This window comes from Equus caballus, chromosome 18 (assembly GCF_041296265.1).
Source record: "Equus caballus isolate H_3958 breed thoroughbred chromosome 18, TB-T2T, whole genome shotgun sequence".
Classification (NCBI taxonomy): Eukaryota; Metazoa; Chordata; class Mammalia; order Perissodactyla; family Equidae; genus Equus; species Equus caballus.
The window spans coordinates 67,796,424-67,823,397 of NC_091701.1; the positions used below are offsets into that span (position 1 = coordinate 67,796,424).

Consider the following 26,974-nt stretch of genomic DNA (forward strand, 5'->3'; position numbering starts at 1 on the left):
TTATAAAGATAGGATAAAAGCAGGTGAAAGCAGGGTTTGAAGAAAATCAGCTGATTTGGCAATTGGTGAAGGAAGGATTTTGGATGGTTCAGTGACGTTATTCTGTGCACACCCCCCCTCCAATCTATATTCACGTGTGCATATGCACACTGCCACACACACAATTATACTCACCTATGTTTCAGTATTTCCCTGTTGTTTTCTAGTGTTCTCTTTCCAGCCATCTATTTTAGATTTTTCTGTGCTTGGCATTAGGAAAGATCTCTCAGAGGATCATCTCTCTTTTCCTATTGGTGGTCTAACCCATTTAACTCTTCTCTCCCTCTGCCTTCTGCTTCACCTCCTAACCCTATTTGAAAACCCTTATAGTTCTTGCTGTCATAAAATGTTAGCCTCCAGTTCTAATAATTATACTACCAGCAGCTTATTTAAAATCCCATGATTTACTGCAGCCGTATTAGATATGACGGGGTAAGAGGGTATAGGATGAAGCCTAACTCAGTAGTAAGTGACGTCAGACAAAGGAGTCACCCTGGAGGTGCCCACAATCTCACTGTCACATTCCTGAGGCCCGTATGTCCTCTGGAGGTTAGTGAAGGGAAAACAGCTCCAGAAAAGTCTGAGGAAACCATGGCAGGTAAGTAGCTAATTGGAGGAGAGGAAAGGAGTGGTGAGAGATTACCCCATCCATGAGAACATTATCCACCTCAAATCCTGTGATGATCATTCAGGCTGAGACTGAGAAAGGATGAGAGAAGTCAAGAGTACAGAAGGAACAGAAAACTTCTCACAGCCAAAAAGACTCTGTTCCCACTTGTTCTGATGTTGGGGGGAAAGACAGGGTCAAGGAGGCTAGACCCAATTCTGAGGTCACTGGGAGAGGGAATAGAGAGAAGTCAGTTGGTCTGGATGACTTTGAGGATCCAGTCCGTATAGTGGGAAACCTTGGTGTAGTAGCCAATATCACCTCTCAGAACACACCCTTCTTTCCAGGATAGGATCCCATGTAGCTGATCTCCGCACAGGATTGGGGCAGCAGCTATTTCCTGTTAGAAAGAGGAGAGATGGTTCAGGTGGAGTAGCCAAAACAAAGATGATCTAGTACCAAGTCCCTATCTGAGGGGCCAAGAAAAGAAAGATTTAAGTCACAAGGGCTGGGAGAAATGTCTAGTGGCCATCTTGGGCCCATCCCACCACTCACCCTAGGCCACACCAGAGGAAGCCATAGAGAAATGAGAACACTCTGAGATGTTTCCAGCTTGACATCAATATTCATTCATGATTGGAAGGAGGACACTTATTCCTTCCTGGACTCTATTTACCTTGATCTCTTCTTGGATGTAGAGACAAGAAATTGGATTGGGTTGAGGGAGAAATGTGGACCCCGAAACAATGTCCCAGACCAAAGGTAGGGGAGGCAGAGGGAAAAGAGTTACCTTACATGAGTGTGTGACCTGCAGAGATGATCCCGCACAGAACATGTTCTCTGTGATTTTAACAGGAATTTGTCTTACAGAGGACGTGCGGCAATTTTCATTATGGAACCAAAAGACAGTCTGGTTTCTCTGGACATCAGGGACTGTGTCTGAGCACACACATGCACATGCACATGCACGTGCATGCACACACACAAAGAGAGAGAGAGAGAGGCTTTGTTTCTCTTTGATCCTTCATATATCCTTCTCCCTTTCTTCTCTCCTCCCCTCCCTCTTTTCTGTCATTAACCTCTCCATCATTCAATGAAAGAAAAAGCCAAAATGAAAAGGAACTGAACAAAAAGAAAGCAGATAATGAAAAGAGAAAAGCAAGGTTGGGTTCCATTGTTGTAAACTGCATGCCTTGGCTTGTGCATGCATGTTTATTTGTGAATGTCTGTCTGTAAGAGTCCTAATGAAGGAGCCACACTCAGCATCACCAGTGGGATTACCCTCCAACCCCTTCCTTACCCAGGCACCCTTTCACTCTCATCTGGGTGATGAATGAGGCAAGAACACTGGATTCCAGAGACCTCCAGCCATAAATGGCCACATTACCCATGGGTATATCATGTTACCAATCTGGGCCTCAGTTTTCACAGGAATAAAATTAGAGGCTAAGTAATGTAAGTTCTCAGGCCACTTCCAGCTCTCATGATCTATAATAGTAGCTATATGGTAATTGTCTTTGAATGGGTACTAAAGGAGTGCCAACGGTCTATCCTGAAGGTCACTCACTAGCATTATTCCAGGCCCAGCCCCAGCCAGAGACAGTGCACTTGTCCCCTCTTCTGTCATCTGTGGTATTGGGCAGAACCGCCAGCTTCACCTGATCATTGAGCTCTAGGGGATGGTTCAGCTTGATGAGCATGAGGTCATGCTCAGCAGAAACCCGGGTGAAATCTGGGTGTTGGACAGTAAGCACGGGTCTTAAGTTCCAGATCTTGTTTTGGAAACTCCTTTCTTTTGAAGCAGCAAGGTCTATCTCCAGAAATCTGGAATAGACCATAAAGGATTAGTAGAGGAAGGAGATATTATTCTATTGTTAGTCTTGCATCCTTTCTCCCCTAACTTGCTTTGTGACTTTACATGATTTCCTTCCATAACTTGCCAAGACCTCTATTGCCTTGTCTGGCAAATGAGCAATTTCCATTGCAGTTCCATAATTCTTTGATCTTTACTACGTTGTATGTAGGCTTTCCTTCCCTATTGCTTCATCCCCTGGTGCTCTGCTTCACTAATTCCCTCTGTCTACATCATCCCACCCAGAAATCTAACTCATAACCACTTACATCTATTTCCTGCCTCCCTCCGACTACTTCTCAGGTTTGAGAGCCCCTGTGCAAGTCTCTTCAGGGCTGAGCATCAGTCCCTGCTCAGCTATGACTACAGGGGAACACCTCTCCTTCCAGGACCCCCATCACTCACGGTAAGAAGCAGTGGGCTGCGGTGAGAACCCATTGTTTGTGAATCAGGGTCCCCAAACAAGGCTCATATTCTGAGTTCAGGAAAATCAAAAAGGTTGGTACAGTTTTGATGTTCATCTGATTGAGTTGCTGGACTGATTTTGCTTGTGCTAGTGTTGCTGTTAGGATTATCGTTGTTGTTGCTGCCAGATAGGAGAAACGATGGCAGAATCTTAGAGACGGGGCAGACATTCCAGAGAACAGAAGCCTGAGACATTTTATGTGGAAGTGCTTTGAAATGCTCAAAATGTTATTGACCATTCGGTTTACGGTATTGTCAAACCATTTCAGGATCTTTCTGTTAATTTTCCCTTAGACTCCCCTCTGTATTTGTGTCCTCTCTCTTACTCCTCCTCTCCTTCCTTCCTTCCTCTTGATTCTTCTCTCTTTCCTTCAAGCTTACTTCCTAGCTATAGAACAAAATCACATTCTTTTGCCAACACCCACCATTCATTGTGTCAAGTCTTATTACCTCAGTCCGAATTTTCTCTCGTATCCATGGAACAAGAGGAAAATCAGTAGACTCTAGATAGCTCTGAGTGTTCTAGGAAATTTCCAGTCACTGGGGTCCTGAATTCTTATCTTTCTAACTGATGATCTCTCCAACCCTCTTAATCTACACCCATTTCTTACACTTTCCTCCAATATGACCTTTTGAAAATTTTTAGAAAAAATAGGAACCTGAACTCACCAGTCACTGTGAGAATGGTGAAGACTGGAAAGAGGCAGTTCATATCTGCTGTCTCCACACGCTCTTCCAGGGAGAAGACTTAGGAAGGCAGTGAACTGCCAACCAGCCTGATCTCCTGGAAGCTTTGCAGAGGGAGAGATTATAAGGAGGGGCGGGGAGGTTCAAGGGAGCAAGGTGCTCTGAACTAGAGAGGATGGCATCAGAGGAAGGAAAGACAGTCAGACTATCTCTCTAGAGTATCTTCCTTCCCACTGTAGTCTGGGAAATTTCTCCAAGGTGAGATGCCTGACCCCCAGAGGAATGTACTATAAACCAAGAGTTTTGCTCTCCTTTATTAGCAAAGAGAAATCTCAACTGGCCAATTCTGCCTGCATTAATCCACTGTCTCCAGTAATATTTCAGTCCCCTGTTTCCCTTAGGTTTACTCACCCGTCCTCACCTAGTGTGGCTGGTCTCCACCTCTCTGCCTGACATTTACCAGCCCTCAACTTAAAAATAAACTCCCTCCTCTATGAGCTAGAGCCCCCTCACTTAACACATGGAGCCCTCCCTCATGTCACACTGACATTTGCCCTCGTGTCACACTCACTCCACCCCCATGTCATCCTCTCCTCATGTCACACTCTTCCCATCCCATGTCATCCTCCCCCCAGCCCCCAGATACCGCTGACCTCTCCCTGAAAATTTGCAGAGCCATTCAAAGACAGACAGGGTATGCTCAGCATAGAGCTCCCTTGGAATGGAGTCAAAGAGATACTGAGTAGAATGTATTGGTAAGCTTTTGCTACACAGCAAATTTCCTCAAAACTTAGTGGCTTAAAACAGCAGTCAATTATTTGCTCACAATTCTGTAGGTTGCCAATTTGGGATGGGCTCAGCTGGGCAGTTTTGCTCTCAGCAGGGCTCAGCCATGCATCTGTGATCAGCTGGTAGTCAATGGTTCCATGAACACGTCTGGTGGTTGGCTGGCGGTTGGCTGAAGTAAATGGGGGTAACTGGGCCATATGTCTATCATCATCCAACATGCTAGCCCAAGATGACTTATATGATGGTGGTTGCAGGGTTCCCAAGATCAGAAAAATGGTAAGACCCAATGCCCAAGCGCTTTTTGAGCCCCTGCATGTATCATATTTGCTAATGTCCCATTGGCCAAATCAAGTTGCATAGCCAACCCAGATTCACAGGGTGCAAAAGAGTACACTTCTTGATGGGAGAATGTGTAAAATCATATTACAAGGGCATAGATAGAAGAAGGCAAATAATTTTTGGCCAATTTATTGTGTAAATTTTCAAACAAACAAAAAATTTAAAAGCATTGTACAGTGACCACTGCCATACCCACCACCTATTTTCTTCAACTAACATTTTACTATATTTGCTTTATCACATAGCTATGCATCTTTAGTTGTGGCGGTTGTCACAATCTACCACATAGAGGCAACCAGCTCATCCCCTTCTTAATCTCCTTCAATCTGGCTTCCTCTCCTACCTCTCTGATGGCTCCTCCTTTTTCTCTATTTGTGGTGCTCTTCACAGCTGCCACCCTCACCATATAACTCCTGAGTTCCTGCAGTAGCCTTCAAGCTGGCCTTCTTTGACAAGCTTTCTTGTCCTCTGTCCAATTTGCCAGATTGATCCTTTTTTCATTTGTTGTGCTCTTGCTTCAAAGCTTGCAGTGGTTCCTAGTGCCCATCCTTCATGTCTAAATTCCTATGCCTGGCTGCCAAGGCCCTCAATAATCCAGTACTAATGATGCCTGACTCTGCAGGGATATGACATAATGGGGAGAGTCAGAGTTCCTGGGCAATCTCAAGGGCAGCCTGTGTCCTTGGGAGATCTATTGACGAACTTCTTGTCTCTCTCTGACCAACTCTAGTTCCTGTGTGTCCTAGCCTCTTTTTTAAAATTGGCTGTAATCTTTGGCTTTTAGCCCGCTTATCTTGGCCCTCACAACACACACCTGAGCATCTCCCATCAGCATCCCATAGGCACCAATTTCTGCCCTGACCTGGACACCTTGTCAAAAGGCTCCTTATCCTAGGCTCCTTGTCAAAAGCCCCTTGACTTTTATTCCTCTAAGGTCATCCGTGTCCCTGCTTGCGAGCAGGGACTGGCTCTTCCACCTGGCATTTGGTCAAACAGTGGCCCTGATTGTTTTGAATCTATTCCTCTAATTGGCTGTGAGTACTTGGCTATACTTTCTGGGTTCATTGCCACAAAAAAGGATTCCTCTGATCTGGCTATACTCATCACTACACTGAGGAAGACCCTTCTCTGCTCCCCATCTGTGCCAATTCCTGTCTGACACATACTGAGCTCCATTTGCTCAGACTGGGTTTTAAGAGCCCCTCAGATTCCAGTCTGAATCCACTCCTCCTACACTGTTCCCTGGCGCCAAATTTTTCTCTTTTCTACTGTGGACATTCCATTCTAGGCCAGCCAGTTTCTTCAGTATTCTTCATGTTGACCATTTCCATACATGCTTCCTTTCATTCTTTGGCTCACTGTACGATTATATTTGGGGTCACCTACCCTACCTACTCCTTGTCAGAGAATCTGCCCCTGCCCAGAACCTTTGCTAAGTAGCTCAAGCTTGGATGTCGAAGGGCCAGAACCTGGATCCTCAGAGATACCTCTCAGATCAATGTAGCTCTACTTCAGTGCCCAATCCCCATTCTGCCTGTTCTGGGTCGATCCTGCTACACTCATAGCTCATCCTATCAGACCCTCACATGCTTCTTGATGGTCTCAGACTGAAAAATATCTGATTCAACTCTGTGTCTCCAGATCCTGGCATAATATCTGGCACCACACAGTAGATTTTACACACACAATTTTCTTTTTTGTATGAATGAGTGAATACCACCTGTTTATCTTTCGACCTAAAACTTTCAACAACCAGTCACACTGACCTGACCTCCAGGTAATCTAAGCTCCCTGGCTTGACTCACATCACTTCCTTGTGAGTTACAGTGGGAATAGCATTCCCAGATTATGGTCTTTGATCCCAAGGGTCAAGCACTGGACATCAATAGCATGAGATTTAATCTTGTTTTCTTTTAACAGCTTGATTGAAGTATAAGGACATATAAGAAATTGCATACATTTAAAGTGCACAGCTTTGTAAATTAATGAGCATATTCCTAAAAGATTCCTTATGTCCCTTTGTAATTCCTTTTTCTTTCCCTCCCACCCACCACTCTGTCACCAGGCAACCACTAATCTGCTTTCTGTCCCTATAGGATAATTTACATTTTCTAGAATTTTAGATAAATAGAATCATACAGTATGTCCTCTTTTTTGGTCTTGCTACTTTACTCAGCATAATTAATTTGAGATTCATATACGTTGTTGTTGACTCTAGAGTTCATCTATTTTGACATAAACCAAACTTTGTTTAATTATCTGTTGATTGACATTTGAGTTGTTTCCAGTTTTGGGTTGTTACAAATAAAGCTTCTATGAAGACTCTATATATGTGGGTTTTTACATAGATGCATATGTACATAAATGTCTTTATGTAGACATAAGCTTCCTTTTCTCTTGGATAAATGAATAGAGGTGAAACAGCTGGATCATATACAGTAGATGTATGTTTAACTTTTTAACTGCCAAATTGTCTCCTGAGTATTTTACATTCTCAACAGAAGTGTATGAGAGTTCCAGTTCCTCTATATCTTCACCAACTCTTGATGTGCTCAGTCTTTTTCTTCAATTTTTTTAAATTGAGATATAATTGACATTTAACATTGTATTAGTTTTAGGTATACAGTGCGCTCAGTCTTTTTCATTTCGGCTGTCCTCGTAACTGTGAAACAGTGTTTCATTTGGGTTTTAATTTGCATTTCCCTAATGACTAATGACGTTGACCATCTTTTTGTGTGCTTATTCGTCATTCATATATCCTCTTTGACAAAGTGTCTGTTCAAATCTTTTGCCCATTTTAAAACTGGGTTGTTTCTTTCCTTATCATTGGGATGTGAAGGGGTTTTTGTATATTCTGGATAGTAGTCCTGCAATACTTCCAGCAGCTAGAGGAATGGACCCCCATAAGTCCATCCACATGCCTCTTCTCTAGACCTGCTTGTTCCCAATTTTCCAATCTTTCTCCTTCCAAACCCCTGATGAAGCAGCCACACCATTCATCACTAACATGAGTCCTGCATATTTCTATTTCGGGCTACTTTTCTTTCCACACAGAGTAGAGGACCAGGTGTACCACCAAAGCTCTTCCCACTGGGAGAATTTCCCTTCACTATTGTCTTCTGAGGCCATCTTTGAATGGGGCTATAGTGTAGCAGTCCATTGCTGGCATCGTCACGTGCCAAGCTGACCCATCTGTGTGCTAAGCACAGGTTTTTTTCTTTTCTACGAACTGATCACAGGAGAACCTCCCTCTCCCCACTTCCCCTCCTCCAAAACAACCATACGTGTAGCTGAGGGAGAGGCAACGTGCCATAGTGGTGGGTGACACAAGAGTTTGAGCCACCTACTCATGCAGCTTACTTGTCCCCTGGCCCTGATCAAGATCAATCCTAGATGTATCACTTCCATCTTACCATGGACTTCTGCTGGGCTCACATAACCTTATGACTTAGTGGATCTGACAGAACCTTGTGATGAATAGTTCTGGCTGCAGGGTCACTGGATGTCCCAAGATCAGGTGCTCTTTCTCTACCAGGGCCCACTAACACCTCAGGAATTATTTTTCGAATGGTCTCTGCTGCAGGTGGCATAAGATTGTCCCAGAACTCTGTAGTCTACATGGTTATTCTCTTACTAGAGCTTGCTGTAAACTTCACAAAATGTCTTTTCCCGCCACAGATACTTGCAGATACCTGGCATAAGTCTGCCAGGCAGTGTGGCCTAAGTGGCAGGGCTGTTGTGCCATAGCCTGAGGCTTCTTCAGAGTTTTTTCCTGCTCTGAACCCCACTCAAAACTGGCAGCCTTCCATGTCACTCAGCGAATGGTTCAGGGCAGTATTTTTCCTAGTGTTGAATGTGCTGACTCTAGAACCCAAAAAACTCACTAGCATTATGTTTCTTTGTAGTGGTAGGATGCCTGGCATGTCCCAGACCACTAGACACTGACCTGGAGAACCTCTGAATCTTCTTAGAACTTACCTTTTACCCTCTAGAGCATGTGTCTTACCAAGGCCTCCCACATTCTTCCCGCTTCTTAATCATCTGTTCTGATTAACCTGATGTAATGGTTATCTGCTGCTCTGTTAGAAATTACCCCAAAACATGACAGCTTAAAACAGTAAATGTTTATTATCTCATATTTTCAGGGGGTTAGGAGTTCAGGAGTGGCTTAGCTGGGTGATTCTGGCTCAAGGTCTCCCATGAGGTTTTAGGCAAGATGCTGTCCAGGGTTGCAGTCATCCAAAGGCTCGACTGAAGCTAGAGGATCTGCTCCCAAGATGGCTCACTTTAGCGGCTTTCGGCAGGAGGCCTCACTTCCTTCCTACATGAATCTCTCGGTAGAGTTACTTCATCGTCCTTAGCACATGGTACCTCACTTCCCTTATAGCAAGTGATCCAAGAGAGAGCAAGGAATGAAACTGGAATGTCTTGGAAGTCATACCTCATCACTTCGGCAATCTTCTATTTGTTAGAAGTAAGTCACTAAGTCCAGCCCACATTCAAGGGGATAGGAATTAAGCTCCACCTCTTGAAGAAATATAAAAAGGAATTTGTGGGCATACTTGAAAACACCACACATGACATCATGAACATAGTGAATCATTGTGGTGATAAGCAGAATGTCCAGGCAGTCCAGGTTCCTTTGGGTTATGTTATGACAGAAGGCAAAAGAATTAACTCTGGTCAAGACTGTAAATATGTGTTTCGTTCACACATGTCTGTTCCCTTTCCTTGGTGGGAATGGAAATGAATGCATTTGCTAATCAACATAAGGTACCTGAGGCCTTAAGAATCTGTTCCAGCAGAGAGAATACATCTGGCATAGCAACTAGGGCAAGTAGGGCAACTATTACGTTGAGTTTATTATTCCCCAGCATCAGACATTTTCATAAGGGCCAGACTGGTGAATTAAATGGGGATAAATGAGGACTGTCATCCTGCATTCTTTAGGTCTTAAAAGGTAGCACTAATCTCTGTTATTTCCCCCAGGATGTGATATATATATATATTTTTATATTTTATTCACTATCTTGGTGAGGGAGAAAAATCAGTTTCAGATATTCCTCTTGGTCTCCCCTACTAACACAGCTTTTATCCCACAGTACAAGGCATCAATGTGGAGGTTCTGCTAGTTGCAAAAGATATCTATTCCACATTGGAGAAGTGGAGAAATGACCCTTTCCTACTTTAGTTTTCTCCATAGCATTTATCACCATCTAACTTAACAAATATTATCCTTATTAATTTTATTTTTTATCTGTCTCCAAGTTAATATAATTTCTACAAGGGTAGGCACTTTTGTCTTTTTTTAACTGATTTATGTCCAATGCCTAAAAAGTGCCTAACACATCATGGAAACTTTATAGTTCTAGCACATAGCAAGCATTCAGTAAATATTTGTTGAGTGAAAGAATAAATATTGACTGATTCTCAATATAAGTTCATTATTATTATTGCTATAATTGCCCCTAATGTTTTTCCATCTCTCCCAGCAAGTATGAATTCAAGTGTGAAGCATTCGCTCTGGAGAAAATTAGGGAACGGTTTCCACAGAAGGATCAGAGATGACCATTGGCACCTCACGTGTCCCGTGGAACAGTATATGTGTTGGCAGTGAGCTGAGAAGTAGAAGGTAGACCACGAGGGACACTGCTCCAAGGTTCTCAGTACCTTCTTTGCTTCTCTCCTCTCCAAATATGGGTTAAAGTACATATATTTAATCTCCTACATTTTCCAGTGGTAATTATTGGTGTTTTTGGCCTCCTAGAATGGAATTGCTTATTTTTAAATCATTGAATTAGTCATAAGTATTTAAGTACTTTCAGGCTTTCTCTTGAAAATTTGAAAAATCTGGCTATTGCCATTCTTACTGGTGCATAGAAGTAGATGCTCATCTTAGATAAGGCGTGTGCTCTTCTATTTTATCACAGTCCTCACCACTCCTTATTGTCTCTTTCACACTAAGGCTAAGTGACAGTTGCCATTCATCAATGTATAAATAGGACCATTTTTCTTAAAGTAAAGTTAAGAAGAATGTGATATAGTTTTTATATCCAAGTTCATATAAAAATTGGGAAGAATGAAATATAGACAGAGAGAAGTATACACTTCAAGAAAAATGGGAATAGTGTTTTTGGGAGGTAGAGAGAACAAAGATCATTCCTAAGCATTTAATATGTAATATGCAACAAAGTATGACTGGGAACATAGAGGGCAATTCAACATATAAGGACCCTGAACTCGCAATCCTTCCTCTAATCCAATAAAGAGGAATAATAGTATATTCTACCTGTTGCATAATTTGCAAGCTACGTATTCTTTTTTAAAAAATCTGTAATTCACATTATTATGCACAGCAACTTTAGCTTCTTTTTTTCTTTTTCTTTTCTTTTTTTTTTAAAGATTAGCACCTGAGCTAACAAGTGTTGCCAATTTTTTTTTCTATATTTTCTCCCCCAATTCCCCCAGTACATAGTTGTATATTTTAGTTGTGGGTCCTTCTAGTTGTGGGATGTGGGATGCCGCCTCAACATGGCCTAATGAGCAGTGTCATGTCTGGGCCCAGGATCCAAACGGGTGAAACCCTGGACCGCCAAAGCAGAGTGCGCAAACTTGACTGCCCGGCCACGGGGCCGGCCCCTAGCTTCTTTTTTTCATATTGATATCTTCCCTCCGAGACACTTACTGTCCCACTTCAACTTCCAAATTTTGCCCTTTGAGAATGGAAGTACAGAGGGACTCATTGCTAGTTCATATGCTTCTTAACGTTGCTTTCTTATTTATATAAAGAAAAGTTTGCAATTCTAGCTCAGGAAAGACTTAATTAAAATTTAGCTAAGGATTCTCATTCTCTTCAATTTCAATGTGGGAAAGGGTGATTTATTCTTCCAGTTGCTTTTAGTTGATGGGTTTTGGATCCAGTGACTGTAATGACAACAGTAAAAGTAAAATTTCGTATTAGGAATTTGAATTCTGGGATGTCCTTAGCTAGTAAATACACATGAAGACTAGAAAAATGTAACAACATCAGGTACAATTATCCAGATGCTTTTTAAAATGCCAAACACAGGGGCCGGCCCTGTGGCCTAGTCGTTAAGTTCATGCGCTCCCCTTTGGCAGCCCACGGTTCGCTTGTTCAGACCCTGGGCACGGACCTACACACCACTCATCAAGCCATGCTGTGATGGCATTCCACATAGAAGAATTAGAATGACCTACAACTAGGATATATAACTATATACTGGGGCTTTGGGAAGAGAAAAAAAAAGGAGGGATATTGGCAACAGATGTTAGCTTAGGGCCAATCTTCCTCATAAATAAATAATAAATAAATAAATAAAAGTCCAAACACAAATCCATCACAATACTGGCATTAAGCTAGGCTTAAATGGTAGTTAGGTATAGGCATATATTTGTCAAACTCTTGTAAGGAACCAACGGTGTTTTACATTTATCTGAATATGTCTTTCTCCCTCCGCCACCTTTCCTATCTTCATTTAAGCCAGTTAGAGAAATAAGGCAGTTATTGAGCCCAATATTCACTGATAGCCAAGCAGGAAGCTTTTGGGTGTGAACCAGACTGGGATGACTCATTGGGAGCCAAATTTTTGTATGGAAAATTCCCCCTAAAATGGCACAAAAGCAAATGTTTATAAACATGTTTAAAAAGCATTGTAGAACTCTTGGGAGGAGGGGTTAAAGAATTGCCCCCCATTCCTAATTACACCGTTTTGATAAAGCATTGCTTTGCTACTGTGGAGGCTGACCCAGGCTCTAAGCCTTTCAGAAATGGGGCTGCTATAATTGGTAGGACTAGTCTGACTCACAGCACTTCTTATTTTGAAATATGACTATTTTGATAACCTCAGCCCAATCTGTATTTTGAATGCATCAAAAATTCATGTGCTACTTGTGAAAATTTTAAGTTTTCCTATAGATATGTTTCAATTGAAATCTACACAAATAGAGGTTACAAGAAAAGAGTGGATAAAAATGGAAATTTGTTTCTTGCTGAGCAAACTTTTACCTCAAATGGGGTAAGCGTATATTTAAATTCTGGACCTCAGCGCTGCCTATTGTTTTAAACACCCTTCTCTACCCCTCAAGCAAATGAAAACCGGTTGTTTCATTTTGACAGGTATTTTTGGCACACATCAGGTTCCTGCTCAGACTTATCAGGCCCTTGTTTGAGACCCTGGAGCCCATGACTCAGACTGATTTGAGGCGAATGGGAAGTCAGCTCCTATTAGAAGCTGCCTCTGAAGATGAGGTGATGGTAGTGGTGGAAGGTTGGTGTTTTTCCATCTGGTCTCAATTTTGAAAAGGAACCAGGGGGTTAGGAGGTGATCAGGCCAAGAGGCCAACCCTCCTGCTAAACCAAGCGGCCTGCCATTTTTCTGTGACCTGCTACAGAGTTCTTAGGTTTGTTGGCATATTTTAAAAAGGACATTGAGCCACCCAGGCATCAACTTGTCATTGAACTAAGCAGCAGCACTTAGTTATATTCAGAATTAGAATTCTGTCTTCTATCCGAGAAACTAATGGGAAGGACTTAGGAGAGTGGCTATAATGAGTGTGATTTGGAGGCTAGTATCAAGGAGAGATAATATCATCTTTGATCTCCATATTTAAGGCTGGTGTTATCTATTTCTGTAGCAAAAACATCCTGACCAGATGAGTGCATGGGGACCATGGTTGTAGATATAGCCCTGCTTCCTTTAGCCAAGATCACGAGAAAATGGGTTCTTCAGATAAATGAATTTCCAGATTTCTGGAGCTTCCTCTATTAAGTAACACATGTTAAATAAAAAAATTAATTGTAGAAGATAAAAGGACCTCTGTGGAATATGGCTGAAGGTGGAGGGGCAGGTAAGTGGAATCTTTTTACTTCTCTCTCTATGCTCTTCTATAAAAAATGAATTTTTAAATAACTAATATGTATTATTTTTAAAAATTTACTTAAAACTATTTCTATACAAATAAATGATTTACATACTTCTGACCTCTCAAACAGAACCAAATTGAGCTTTCTTTTAATGATTCATTATCATCATTATAAAACTCAATTCTCTGTACCTCAAAGCAATGATACCCTCAAATAGTCCTGGAATGTATTGAATAGTTTATTCCTACACTAAATGTCCTCAGACTTTTAACTTACCTGTCACAAATTTTCTCTGCCTGCTTTGCCATGAGATAGTCAGCTGCCATTTCACACTGACAGAATTCTGCCTATCTTTAGCAGCCTCTCTTTTGAATTTATTGTTTTAACTTGATGCTACTAATTAGCTGACTGGTTGGTAAGTCACCTAAAGAAATTTCTTAATAGTCTATGTAAAATAAAATTAAATAGGCATAGAGTGAATGCTCAAGAGTCACTCCTAAAAGCAGTGTACAAAAAATAAAGCTTTAGTGCATTTATTTGGAGCTTTCAGTCTTATCCTTTCTATCTGGATCCCAGCTATGTTTCAGATATAGATGTCACTGGTTAAAAGAGTTATATATAAGTGAAATGATGCTCTGCTGTCATTTAATAAAAGGAGTTGCATCATTTCTTCCTTCCCTCATGAAATTGCTCAATGGCGGCCCAGGCAGGTGCATGTGAGACTGAATTGGAGTTAGTCTCATTCGTCAGGCTAATTGAAATGATAGCCCTGGACATGTTGCCAGGTCTAGAATAATATTTTAAATTAGAAACAACTGCCAGCATTTGGATAACCAAGGATTCATTTACAGTAAATGTTCCCAGATGTGGTAAGTATATATTTGGTCTTTGTCTCTGGTTGCTGACACAGACCTTCTAAAACGTTTAGGATTTCCTGGTAGGGGTGATAGAAACATCTTTTGTTATTCATAACAAGCCCCTTTCAACTATACCTGAGTTGTATATGTCAATGAGATCACTCTTGGTGGACACCTAGATAGCTTCAGGATGAGGGCTGGCTACCAGAGCAACCAGCCTTGAGATTAGAGAGTTACAACTTTCAGCCCCACCCCACTGGAGATTGAGTCAATCACCAATGATTAAGGATTTAATCAATCATGTCTATGTAATGAAACCTTCATAAAAACCCCTAAACAATGAAGCTCAGAGAGCTTCCTGGTTGGTGAACAGATCAGTGTTGGGAGGCTTATATGCCTAGAGAGAGCATGGAAGCTCTGTGCCCCTTCACCCCACCCACCCTACATCTTGCCCAATGCATCTCTTCCTTTTGGCTCTTTCTGAGTTATGTCCTCTGTAATAAACTGGTGATAGCAAATAAACTGTTTCTAACAAATTATGGAACCTGAGGAAGGGGTCATGGGAACACCCAATTTATAGCCTTTTGGTTAGAAGTAGGGGTGGCTTTGGACTTGTGTTGACATCTGAAGTGGGAGCAGTCTTGTAAGAATGAGCCCTTAACCTGTGGGGTCCACGCTAACCCCAGCAGTCAGTGCCAGAATTGAATTGTAGGACACTCAGTTGGTGTCTGGAGAGCTGGAAAATTGGTTGGCGTGAGGAAAAAACCCACACATTTGGTGTCAGAAGTGTTGTGAGTAAAAACCAGCTCACCAGGCTCTTATGATCTCAACATCCTTGAATATGTAGCAGGTTTGCCAAATCCCTATGAAAAAAACATACATGTAGGCTCTAGTCTACCGGGTAGATCAGACAAGACTCAGCTGACTCACAGATACATGGAAATAGATCAAACAAGTAGCATGTGTTTAAAAGGAACACTTTAGTTAGACAGGGAGTGGGGATTTTTTGACAATCGTTCAGAATGTGAGTCAGAGTGTAGGTTTGCGTGGGTGAGTGTGTGGGTGGATACATCTGTGGGTGTCAGAAAGAGACAGCCAGAGATAGATGGCTGCAGTTCCGCAGCTAGTAAAATGACTATAATAGCAAAATAAATGTAAAGGCATAGAGCTTCATGGAGCCCTTTAAAATAGTTTTAGACAAACAATGTCTACAGACAGGCTTATTTAAAATACCAATTGCTTCCCACAAAGGGTTTAAATTACCCCTCCTTACACAACACCAGGCAATTTTCATTTACCACTTACTTGAAATTTGGTAATTATCACAAATGAAACCCTATCTTACATTGCTGGTAGTCAAAACTTTTTAAAAATGGGAAAATTGAGATAAATTGGTTGCATTTGTTAACTAGAATATGACCTTCAGCTGTTCTTAGACTAAGACATGACAGGAAATAACTTGCCAAGGAAAGAGGAGCTGAAATGGGTAATAGGATAAGAAGGTTTTTTTCCTACAGCTATAATAAAATGATTTCTGATATACTTACATACATGCAGTAATGGGCAACACAAAAATGTAAAAAGATAGGGAATTGGCGATATAACTGCTTGCCTGGTTTCATCTGGGAGAGAAATTATGCTGGCAACGTGGAGTCTTTGCCTAGAGATTCCATTAACAAGAAATTCACAGATTCTCACTGTTTTTGGCAATTCCATGCTTGCATCCCTGGACCCTGGCAAGTGTGAATGTATGGGCAAGTCCCGAGCCCACCAAGCTACTCGGAATATCACTTGAAATTAAAGCAAATAATCCCAAAATGAAAGAGGTGATGGATCAATATATACAGGTTAGATAGAGTTATTCAATATGCAACTCGCATGTCTGAGCCTCTATGATGTGCCTCCCCACTGTGATTGCTTCTAGAATTGCAACCGTGCATCTGCCCTCAAGGAACTCAGCCCCTGAATTAAGCGGGTAAGGAAGCTGATAAGCACTGTTTGTGCTAGGTGCTCTTACATATGCATCAATGGAGGAAACAGTTATTAATTCTCCATTCACCAATACCGATATTTTTTCCAAAATAGAAATACCTTTTTCTCATTGTAAAAATAATATATGCTCATTAGAGAAAATTCAGATACAATAGAAAAGTATCATTTGTTGATTTAAGGAGAATTCATTTAAAGCCATTACACAGTAAAGAAGCCCAGAGTCTGTGCTTTATTTCGTATTTCCTCTTTGTAAACTAACTTCTCCACTCCTTGCCATACGTCACTTTTCATTATTAACTGGTGGAGAACAAGTGATACAATAAACCTGCCTAGCAGGGCCAGAGACCCAACCCACTCTCTGTCGTTACTACCTTTTATGTCTGTACACCATAATTGGTTCTTACACACTTATGCTTACATACTGTAAGTGATGTAAGCATAATATAAATTTATTTCATAAGCTACTTTGGGCCTGGGAAAATCCAGAACAACTACATCTGCCTCTTATTTGCTTTAGTAAGAACGCTCCTGCACTCACAAGAAGGGAGCTCTTACCCCTCTATTCTAAATCCTGATTTTTTATGTCACCTTTTCCTTCATAGCTAGGAAGTCAAACCCCATGTAACCAGTCTGAGGATGATTAATGGTGGCTTTGAGCCTTCACGAGGTTTGGAGCTGTTGATGCGGAGGATGAACAAGATACAGAGAATGTGTGAGCCTTGTGTTAGTCATGACAAGATAGGCTTATGTGACAGTTACCCAAATAATCTGATATCCCAGTGGTTTAACATAAGAAAGGTTTAATTCTTGTTCATGTTTCATATCTGTTATAGATGGGGTGGCAGTCTTACTCAAGGACCAGGATGATGGAGGCTCTGCCATCTCGTGGCTGCACCAGCTCCTTGGCCACCGAGTAGGGAAAGAGAGATGCAAAATCTCAGAGGGTCTTTTCACCACCTCTGCCCGGAAGAACACTTGTGGCTTCTGCTCACATTTCATTGGCCACAGCTAATCACGTGGTCTTCCTAACTTCAAAGGAGCTGAGAAATTTGGGGAACAGATGTAATGATTGGTTAGAACTCTCTCTCCCTTAAACCTAAGTCTGAATTTTTGACCACAGGCTGACATAATCCAAAATCAAATAAATGATATTAAGTTATTTACTTATGTCAATTTTCTACTCCTTTGGCATGAATATTCGAGTGTGAGATGTGTATAGAGAAGTATATACCTTATACATAAACACAGTTTTCTATATATAAGGCAATTACTGTATACAAAATAGTTTATTATTTTCCACACCAGGTCTTCAAGAAGGAGGAAGATGATTGTGAAAGAGAAAATAATACCACACCCTCATTTTTTACCTCTAAGTCCAATTTGCGTTGACTAAAAGGAGCAACGTGCCTAGATTTGTAAGGGTAGACTAACTCATGTAACAATTAGTTCTCTCTGCTCTTTGGAATTCTGGGCAATTTTTTCTTCTGTTTATCTGAATTTTGTAGTTTTTCTATAGTCTCAGTGGTTTAAGAAAATAGAATTTGTTAATTGTGTATGTAACAGTTCAGTGTGGGTATTTGATGAGTGGCCTCCCAGGAGGCGATTCAGGGACCTGGGCTCCTCCTTCCTGAGACTCTGCCATCTTCCAGGGTTTCAGAGTCCTCTGCAGGTTCCTACGCATCAGGCTGACAGACAAGCGAAGAGAAGTGTGGGAAAATCAGGGGCCAGGCTTGGAAACAGCATGTATCATTTCCACCACATTCTGTTGGCCAGAACTCACGATCACATATAACCTCAAGGGAGCTGGGAAATGTACTCCAGTTGTGTGCACGGGAGGAAAGGAAGTAGGTTTGTGACTGTCTCTACCACAACGGCCGTAGATGATCAAAACAAGTAAATAAATAAAAGAGAAGAAAAGGAAAGAATCTGACTAGAGTTGCATGTATCTGGGGAAAGGAACGTTATTTCTATTGCCTTGTTCTTATTTCCTTCATTTCTACTTATATGTTGCTTCTCTGCAATTTCTCCATTTTATTTCCTTTTAAAACTAATTTTTTGTTTTTGCTTTTTTTTTTGGTGAGGAAGAGTGGCCCTGAGGTAATATCTGTGCCACCAAAGCACAGGTTGATGAGCAGTATATAGGTCCGTACCCAGGATCTGAACCCACCAACCCCGGGCCACTGAAGCAGAGTGTGTAAACTTAACCACTACACCACTGGGCCAGCCCCTAAAACCAGTTTTCAAGAATGTTAACACTCTGCTTTGTTGAGAGTATACAGAAATGAACATGATGATGCTCAGTTGGTTGGAATGTAAACTGATATAACCTGACAGAAGGGAAATTTGTCTATATGAATCAAAACTCTTAAAAAGAGTACAGTCAACAATTCTACTTTCAGAATTTTATCCTAGGGAAATAAACAGGTAATATAAACAGACGCATGTACAAGTGTATTTACCATAGTATTGCTAATAATGGTAAACCACCTTTATGATATAACTGTCCAGCAATTGAAGGTGAATTAATAATGCTGCTTCTAATAAAATATCATGTGGCCATGAATGATGACATAGATATCTATTAACCAATGTCAACGTTCCTTATACATTATGTAAAAATAGTTTACAAATCTCCATGTCTAGAGATGTCTGAAAGATGAAAATGGGAATATTCTAGACATAGAGATTTGTAAATTATTTTATATATAAATGATTTCTTTGCTTATCTCTGTTTTGCACTTTTTTAATATAAACAAGCGTTTTTCTTTAAAAAGAAATTTATTTTTTATTTTAAAGCAAAAAACAAAAACTCCTAATGTTTAAAACGAAAACACAGAATTTTAATCCATAGGCATCTCAAAGAAAAAACAAAAAATACCACCTGGTTACCCACACTGGCTCTGTCTTCTAGATGGCCCCCTTGCGTGAGCACCTGGAGGAGTCCCAGCCATGGGGGTGGGGTGGGTGGGGAAGCTAAGTTCTTTGTTTCGAGTGCCTTGTCTCAGTGCGAGGCTTAAGCAAATTGTAGAGTCCATGCATAGCTGCTGCTCTTCATTCCTCACCTCCCTCACTCTGACAATGGCCTGCTTTCTTTCCTCTGAGTAGGAAACCTGCAGAGGCAGCTGGCTTGTGATATTTCGTGTAGGCATGTGAGTTATATGCAAATCACATGCAAAGACACTCAGAATCCTTTCTCAGATGGTCCATCAGGAATATTTGTCTTGTCGGTATTATACCCACAAAAGGCCACATACTTCTGATATTTCTCTTAATTTCTTCCAGAATAAGCCAAGCTGCTGTCAGAAGAGTTTTCAGTTTTTAAGCTCACTATTCATTTTGGAGTTACCCATGCATGCATGCTTACAAGGGTTAAATTATCTTCAAAGACAGAATAATTTTTCCAGCACAACTGAATTCAAAGTAAGTGAAGTGCCAGAACGCAATAATTTTGTCTAAGAATCAGTATCCTCTATGTGTATTTATAATATGTAAATATGTATTTATAACAGCTGAAAGATAAAAACATTTTTAATTGCTTTCAGTATTAAGGATAGTGATTTTACTAACTGTAGACTTCGCTCAGCAAAATCACACATCTGTCACCTACACACACACAAACGCACATGCCAAATTTCGTTAACACCGTTAAAATTACAGCAGTTACACTCATTAAAAAATTAATTCAAAGTAGTATACTTTTAAAAAGCTATTACCCACAATCAAAAAAGCCAATCTTGGTTCTCTATTGAAAGACCAACTTTTATTCAATCAATATATGCTCTTCAGAAAATTATTATGAAACTGAGAAAGAAACAGAATACACCAAGTCACCTTGTTTGCTAAGTCACAACACCTTATACTAGCCTAGGCTGTTTTTTGGTTTTCCAAAGCAGGTTGAAAAAGAGGAAATGAGAATCGTATGTAACTCATTCTGATTTTATTGATTAGCAGTAAGTTGAGAATTCTCTTTCCTAACACAGAAGGATAAGATGTTAACTCGTATAATCATTCAGGATTTTAACAGAAGGTAGAAGGGAACTAGTCCCTGAGGGGTGAGGAAATAAAGTGTCAGCGCTGAGGTGAAAAGGCCCGGGAAAGAGACTAGCGGCAGACCCTTCTGCCTCCCTCCTGGTTTCCCTGGGAGGCGCCAGCTAAGGATTGCCTTAAGCACCTCTCCTGCTGAGGTACAGTTTTCACCACCACAGAGGACACCAGGACCAACATAAAAGGTGTGTTCTGGGGGAAGCCTTGCCCTCACGCCACAATGTTACTGCTGCTCTTGGAGATCTCATCCGTTTCCTCATCATTGAGGAGGAGGGCCAGCTCCCTTTGAACGTCAGCTCTAAATGCTGTCATTTGCTCCTCTGAATGCTGGTCTTTTGCTCCTGACTCACTATTCCCACCCCTCACTTCCTCAGCTGACCATCAGTAAAAAGACCTTGGTCAGTCCGGGACTTCCCTCCTCAACCGCGGCCCTAGCCGGCTGCCAGTGGGCATGGCAATTTTCCACAGCTGAACTCACTGTGTAGAGGAGGCTTCACTGTATTGGGCAGACAGAAGACAGACAAAGCAGCTCACTGATCTCACCTGAGAACTACCCTAGACTAGTGTTGGGACCAGTGGGAGGGGCTAGCACAATTATAAAGGTAACTGAGTGTACAGCTTGTTCTCTGATAACCAGAGATCAGATAGTAACAGGTAAGAGAAAAGAGTAAAATTTGGCAACTCAAGCTTATTTTGTTTTGAATCTCTTTGACAAAGAAGCTGTATGATGTTTTCTGTGTGATGTTAACACCCACTCATCTTCCCACTCACGCATGTCACCCATCTTCCAATCTCCTCCCTTCCATACAACTCTTAGCCTCCAATACTTACCCTTTTGCTCACTACCCCGATTCTCCCACCTACCAATCAATGAACCCATTTACATGCCCTTGAACCCTTTCACCGTTACATCCTGCATCATGGTTGTCTGTGGGATGTCTCTGTGAGCTAGTAGGCATTTGTTTCCTTTCACCTCTACAACATGCTTTTCTTTAGGTGAATGGGTTTTTTGGTTAACCTGTGTGGCTATATTGTTACATGAGCCATGTGTAGGTGTGTGCACCCCTGCTGTGTGGATGGCTGAATCTTGATGGTGGTTGAAATCAACCATCTTTATACACAAAGTGCAGATTGTATGTATGTAGGTAGGTACATACCAAGAGGTATGGAACTCCTGTGTTATCTGAGTATCTGTGTTTAGGTACCTGGGTTGTGTTTATGTGTGTGCAAGTCTGCGTCTGTATACATCTGTATGTGTGTCTCGAGGCACAGCCAATGGCTTCCTATAAAATATGACCACCTGTCTCCATATCTCCCTGCATAGTTACTCTCTCATTTTTTTGGGAAAATTTTTATTGTGGTAAAATACATGTAACATAAAATGTATCATTTTAACTAATTTTAAGCGGGCAGTTCAGTGGCATTAATTACATTCACAATGTTGGGCAAACAATCACCACTACCTGTTCCCAAAATTTTTTAACATCCAAACAGAAACCCTTTAACCATTAAGCAATAACTCCCTATTCTCCTTTCTCTCAACCTCTGACAACCTCTGATCTACTTTCTTCCTCTATAAATTTACCTATTCTAGATATTTTAAATAAGTAGAGTCATATAATAATTGTCCTTTTTGTGTCTGGCTAATTTCACTTAGCATAATGTTTTGAAGGTTCATCCACGTTGGAGCATGTATCAGAACTTCATTCCTTTTTATGGCTGAGTAATATTTCATTGTGTGTATATACCACATTGTATTGTGTGTATATACCACATTGTATCTCTCCATTCATTTGTTGATGGACATTTGGGTTGTTTGTGCTTTTTAGCTATTATGAATAATGTTGCAATGAACATTGGCATACAAGTATCTGTTCAAGTCCTTGTTTTTAATTCTTTGGGGTATATACCTAGGAGTGAAATTGCTGAGTCATATAGTTATTTTATGTTTAGCTTTTTAAGGAGCTATCAAACTGTTTCCACAGTGGCTGCACCATTTTACATTACCATCAGCAATAGATGAGGGTTCCAGTTTCTCCACATCTTTGCCAACATTTGTTATTTTATTTTATTTTTTAAAATTGCCATGCTAATGGATGTGAAGTGGTATCTCACTGTGATTTTGATTTGCATCTCCCTCATAAGTAAAGCTGAGCATCTTTTCCTGTGCTTATTGGCCATCTGTATATCTCCTTTGGATAAATGTCTATTCAAGTTCTTTGCCCATTTATTAACCAGGTTGTTTGTTTTTTTGTTGTTGAGTTGCAGGGGTTCTTTATAATTCTGGATGTTAATTCCTTATCAGATACATGATTTGCAACTATATTCTCCCATTCCACAGGTTGGCTTTACACTTTCTTGATAATGTCCTTTGATGCACAAAAGTTTTTAATTTTGATGAAATCCAATTTATCTGTTTTTTCTTTTATTGCTCACGATTTTAGTGTCATACCTAAGAACCCACTGCCAAATCCAAAGTCACAAATATTTACCCCTATATTTTCTTCTAAGAGTTTTATGGTTTCAGCTCTTACATTTAGGTCACTGACTCATTTTGAGTTAGTTTTTGCATATTATGTGAGGTAGGGATCCAACTTCATTCTTTTGCATGTGGAAATCCCAGTTGTCTCAGCCCTATTTGTTGAAGAGACTGCTCTTTTCCTATTAAATGGACTTGGCATCCTTGTCAAAAATCAATTGATCACAGATGTATGGATTTATTTCTGAACTCTCAATTTTATCTCATTGGTCCATATGTCCATCTTTATGTCAGGACCACACTGTTTTGATTACTGTGGTTTGTAGTAAGTTTTGAAATCAGGAAATGTGAGCCCTCTGACTTTGTTCTTCTTTTTAAGATTGTTTTGGCTATTCAGGGCCCCTTGCAATTCCATATGAATTTGAAGATTGCCTTTGTCCTTTCTGCAGAAAGGGTTGTTGGAGCTTAATAGAGAATTTGTTGATTCTGTAGATTGTTTCGGGTACTAGTACCATCATAACAATGTTGTCTTGCTACCCATGAAGATGGGATGTTTTTCCATTCATTTAGGTCTTAAATTTCTTTCAGCAATGTTTTGTAGTTTTGTTGTTGTTGTTATTGTTTGGTGAGGGAGATTGGCCCTGAGCTAACTTCTGTTGCCAATCTTCCTCTTTTTGCCTGAGGAAGATTGTTGCTGAGCTAACATCTGTGCCAATCTTCCTCTATTTTGTATGTGGGACACCGCCACAGCATGGCTTGATGAGTGGTGTGTAGGTCCCTGCCTGGGATCTGAACCCACAAACCCAAGGCCACCAAAGTGGAGCGCGCAAACTTAACTACGAAGCCACCAGGCCAACCCAATGTTTTGTAGTTTTCAGTGTACAAGTCTTTCACCTTTTTGGTTAAATTTATTCCAGGTATTTTAGTTACCCTCTCCTTTTAATTGACTTGAAATTCTTCCCCATTGTAATTACTAGACTATACTGTGTCCATAGTGCAAAGAATAGTGCCTAGCATAGAGCAAACATTGAACAAATGCTAATCGAATATATAAGAATCTCCAAAATCAGAGGATCTTAGAATTTTGAGAAAACACTCATACTAATTCCATTCTTCTAAAGATGAGGAATGATTCAGAGAGGTTAAGTGAATTGCTCCAAATAGCACAGCTAACTAGTAGTAGAACAAGAAGTTCACATCTCCTGAAAGTTTTCTCTGGATCAAAATGTAATCAATATATGCCAAGATTCTATCTGCTGGAGTAAATAAATGGGCATGTTTATAAACTTGAATGCTTGTCTTTGGGTATGGAGATTTTGCGGTGTCCGGCTCCCTATTCTCTGAAATGAATCTTAAAGAATTGGTGTACCTACAACAGTAGCTTAGATTTAAAGCCAAAGAATAGTGTACGACATATTTCAGCAAATGAGATTATTCAAATGGACATATAGCTCACAACGATTATCTGGAGCTGCGTATCGATGAGGACATCACATATGGAAGTCTCTATGTCCATGAGTGTGTGTATCTGTGTTAATGAGATGGCTGAGTGTCATTTTGGAAATGAATTGAACCCATTATATCTTTTCATGCTGAGAGCAGATGATCCACTAGGCTTCACCTTTTAAAGCACTTATTTCATTATAGAACTACTTCCATTTATATAAAGAGTGGAGAAAAGAGAAAAGGAGAACTGTGTCCTTGTTTACAAACTGGGGCATTCCTTAATGTGCTTTTCTTTTTATTTTTAAAGAATTGCTTACTGAATTTTTCGCTCCCTCCCAAGGTAAGGGTCAATCAGCCTGGCCCTTTTCCAAAGCTGGTCAGTCCCTCTCTGATTCTCTTACCTTTTCCTGATAGCAGCTTCTCCCAAAGATGGTCAGTTATCATAGGCCTGGGAACTGTCTCTGAGTCCATAGTGCGAGATCAGTAACTTCCGCCTGGAATTTGGGAGCCGGAGGGGAGAAGTGCTGATTGCCTACTCAGTAGCTCCCCATCCCTGGCTTTTCCTTATGAATAGCCCCTCTACTTTGTTGTGGGCAATTGTATGCTTGGAAAAAGCAAAACAAAAAGACAAATGAGCAGAAACTGCATTTCCTATTCTCGCTGGGAGAATCAGGTGTAAGCAAAAGTTTTTGGATGGGGCTTTCAGAAAAGATCTTCAAAGTGGAGCGGACATCTGACAAATGGCTTTTGCACTTTGCACTCTGCCCTTCTCCCTAGCTGGATTCTAGAGGTGCTGCTGGAGGTGGAGCAGCTCTTATAACCATGACAACCATGAGAGAAAGGTTCAGATGTCACAGAGATATCAACAGTGACATCACTGTGCTGCTGAACCCATGTTACACAAGAAAAATTCCCAATTTGTTTAAACCACTGTTTTTCGGGTCTCCTAACAAGCAGCCCAATTTAATTCTTCACTGATAGAAGAGCTGAAAGAGCGAAATGAGATAATTTGAGTCAATGGACTCCTATGTATCTTGTTGGTAAATTAGACATTTAGAATAAACATTAAGTAGAAATTCTAGGCAGTCAAGATAATAGCGGTCGCATAAATCTGAAGCTCCCAACATATCCCTCCCCCCCAAAAAACCCCAAAATATATAAAATAAAACTACACAAAACTCATGTCTTCAGCATAACTTGAAAACAGAGAATGTTCAAATTTCAAATTAAGTGTAAACGGAAAAATAAACACGAAACCCCAGCAAACGGCCTCTCACACTCCTGATGCAAGCCTTTCAGGAAAGCAGTCAGTTTGGGAAAAACTTGTGCAGAGCATAGAAAAGGGGAGCTGGTGGTAAACTTAAGATTGATCTAAAACCACCCCCAGAAAGAGAAAGTCACCCCTAAGCTTGATGATACTGAAAAAGCACTGGTCGATCGGAGCGCTTACTGCAGGAAAGGCACTTAACCGCGTGTGCAGGGTGCAAGGAGGCAGTCTCGGAAAAGTAAGGCTTCCGGGTGAAAAGGGTCAAAAGGAAAGTGGAGGATTCCTCCAGAAATCAGGCAGGGTGGGGGAAAGAACTTGAAGGGGAAATTTAGATACATGCCAGACCCTCTCTCCCTCCGAAATGGAAGGAAACCAAGCCCTTCTCCTACCATTCCTCCTCTGTAAAATAATAATAATAATACAGAAATAAATAAAATAAGAATTTTTTGAAAAATTTGTTACACTGACAGGAGAGGGCGCTCTTGAACTAGGAATCTTGCAACCACCCTAACCCTCCTGCCCAGTCTGCAGAAATGTAGATCAGTCTCATCTAAGCAAAATTACTAAAATAAAAATTAAAAGAGTTCAAACAATTCAACTCATAAAAATTCCTCCCCCAAATAATCGCAAAGTGGAAGAAAAGTGTAACACAACTCTCCAAACTGAATTATATATCCTCAAACAAGCATTTGGGAAAATGAAAAACACCTTGAATCACAAATTCAAAAACTAAGTACAGATATAGACAAAAAACCAGGAAGAGGGGCCGGCTGGTGGTGTAGTGGTTAAATTCGCGTGCTCCACTTTCGTGGCCCAGGGTTTGTGAGTTTGGATCCCAGGAGCGGACCTACACACTGCTCATCAAGCCATGCTGTGGTGGCTTATGCAAAATAGAGGAAGATTGGCACAGATGTTAGCTCAGGGCCACTCTTCCTCACACACACACAAAAACCCCAGGAAGAAATGAAATGATGAAATGAGTGTTGATTAAACTCAGGAAACAGAAGAAAAAATAGAATAAACATTATGCTGCATTACCTATAAGATTCTAGATAATATGTACTAAGGCATTTTATATATATATATAAGCCACATGGTGGAGAAAAAGCTACGTGATGGTGGAAAAGTTGCATGGTGGAGAAATCATTTGAATGTACCTTGAAGGATGGTATACATACATTCAAACAATTTCTGTACTATGTAGCTTTTCAGGGTCTGTCCTAATTA

The 26,974-nt window shown here is 40.8% G+C and overlaps 1 protein-coding gene and 2 long non-coding RNA genes across 12 annotated transcripts in view; 1 reads left to right on the plus strand and 2 right to left on the minus strand.

Annotated features, from left to right (window-relative positions):
- The window catches only part of LOC138918683 (uncharacterized), a 202,630-nt gene that overhangs the window by 58,745 nt on the left and 116,911 nt on the right, over positions 1-26,974 (minus strand). The window lies entirely within an intron of this gene.
- LOC102149070 (serine protease 58) lies at positions 425-25,304 on the minus strand. Of its 7 annotated transcripts, none has more exons than XM_014732584.3 (6): positions 4,062-4,195; positions 3,633-3,754; positions 2,904-3,084; positions 2,214-2,470; positions 1,437-1,585; positions 425-1,046 (listed from the first exon to the last, which is right to left on the minus strand). In XM_014732584.3, exons 2-6 carry the CDS (start codon positions 3,673-3,675, stop codon positions 897-899), a joined length of 780 nt encoding a protein of 259 aa, XP_014588070.1. In that variant the 5' UTR covers positions 3,676-3,754; positions 4,062-4,195; the 3' UTR covers positions 425-896. The 7 variants fall into 7 exon arrangements, with proteins under 7 accessions (XP_014588070.1, XP_014588072.1, XP_014588071.1 ...); XM_014732586.3 differs by having other exon boundaries at positions 3,633-3,747; positions 4,062-4,185; XM_014732585.3 differs by having other exon boundaries at positions 4,072-4,140.
- LOC111768773 (uncharacterized) lies at positions 4,523-17,674 on the plus strand. Of its 3 annotated transcripts, XR_011428325.1 has the most exons (5): positions 4,529-4,715; positions 10,271-10,437; positions 12,916-13,066; positions 16,444-16,494; positions 17,345-17,674. It is a non-coding gene; the product is annotated as an uncharacterized lncRNA (long non-coding RNA). The 3 variants fall into 3 exon arrangements; XR_011428326.1 differs by lacking the exon at positions 16,444-16,494 and having other exon boundaries at positions 4,523-4,715; XR_002801303.2 differs by lacking the exons at positions 4,529-4,715; positions 16,444-16,494; positions 17,345-17,674 and adding an exon at positions 9,435-9,551.

Excerpts from the sequence above, each read along its gene's own strand:
- LOC102149070 (XM_023622240.2), bottom strand. The coding sequence starts at position 24,951 with ATGGACTCAGAGACAGTTCCCAGGCCTATGATAACTGACCATCTTTGG. Across the intron at positions 3,085-24,881 it reads GAAGCTGCTATCAGGAAAAG|CAACAACAACGATAATCCTA; the intron begins GTAAGAGAATCA and ends CCTATCTGGCAG. Across the intron at positions 2,471-2,903 it reads GCAGCCCACTGCTTCTTACC|ATTTCTGGAGATAGACCTTG; the intron begins GTGAGTGATGGG and ends GGTCTATTCCAG.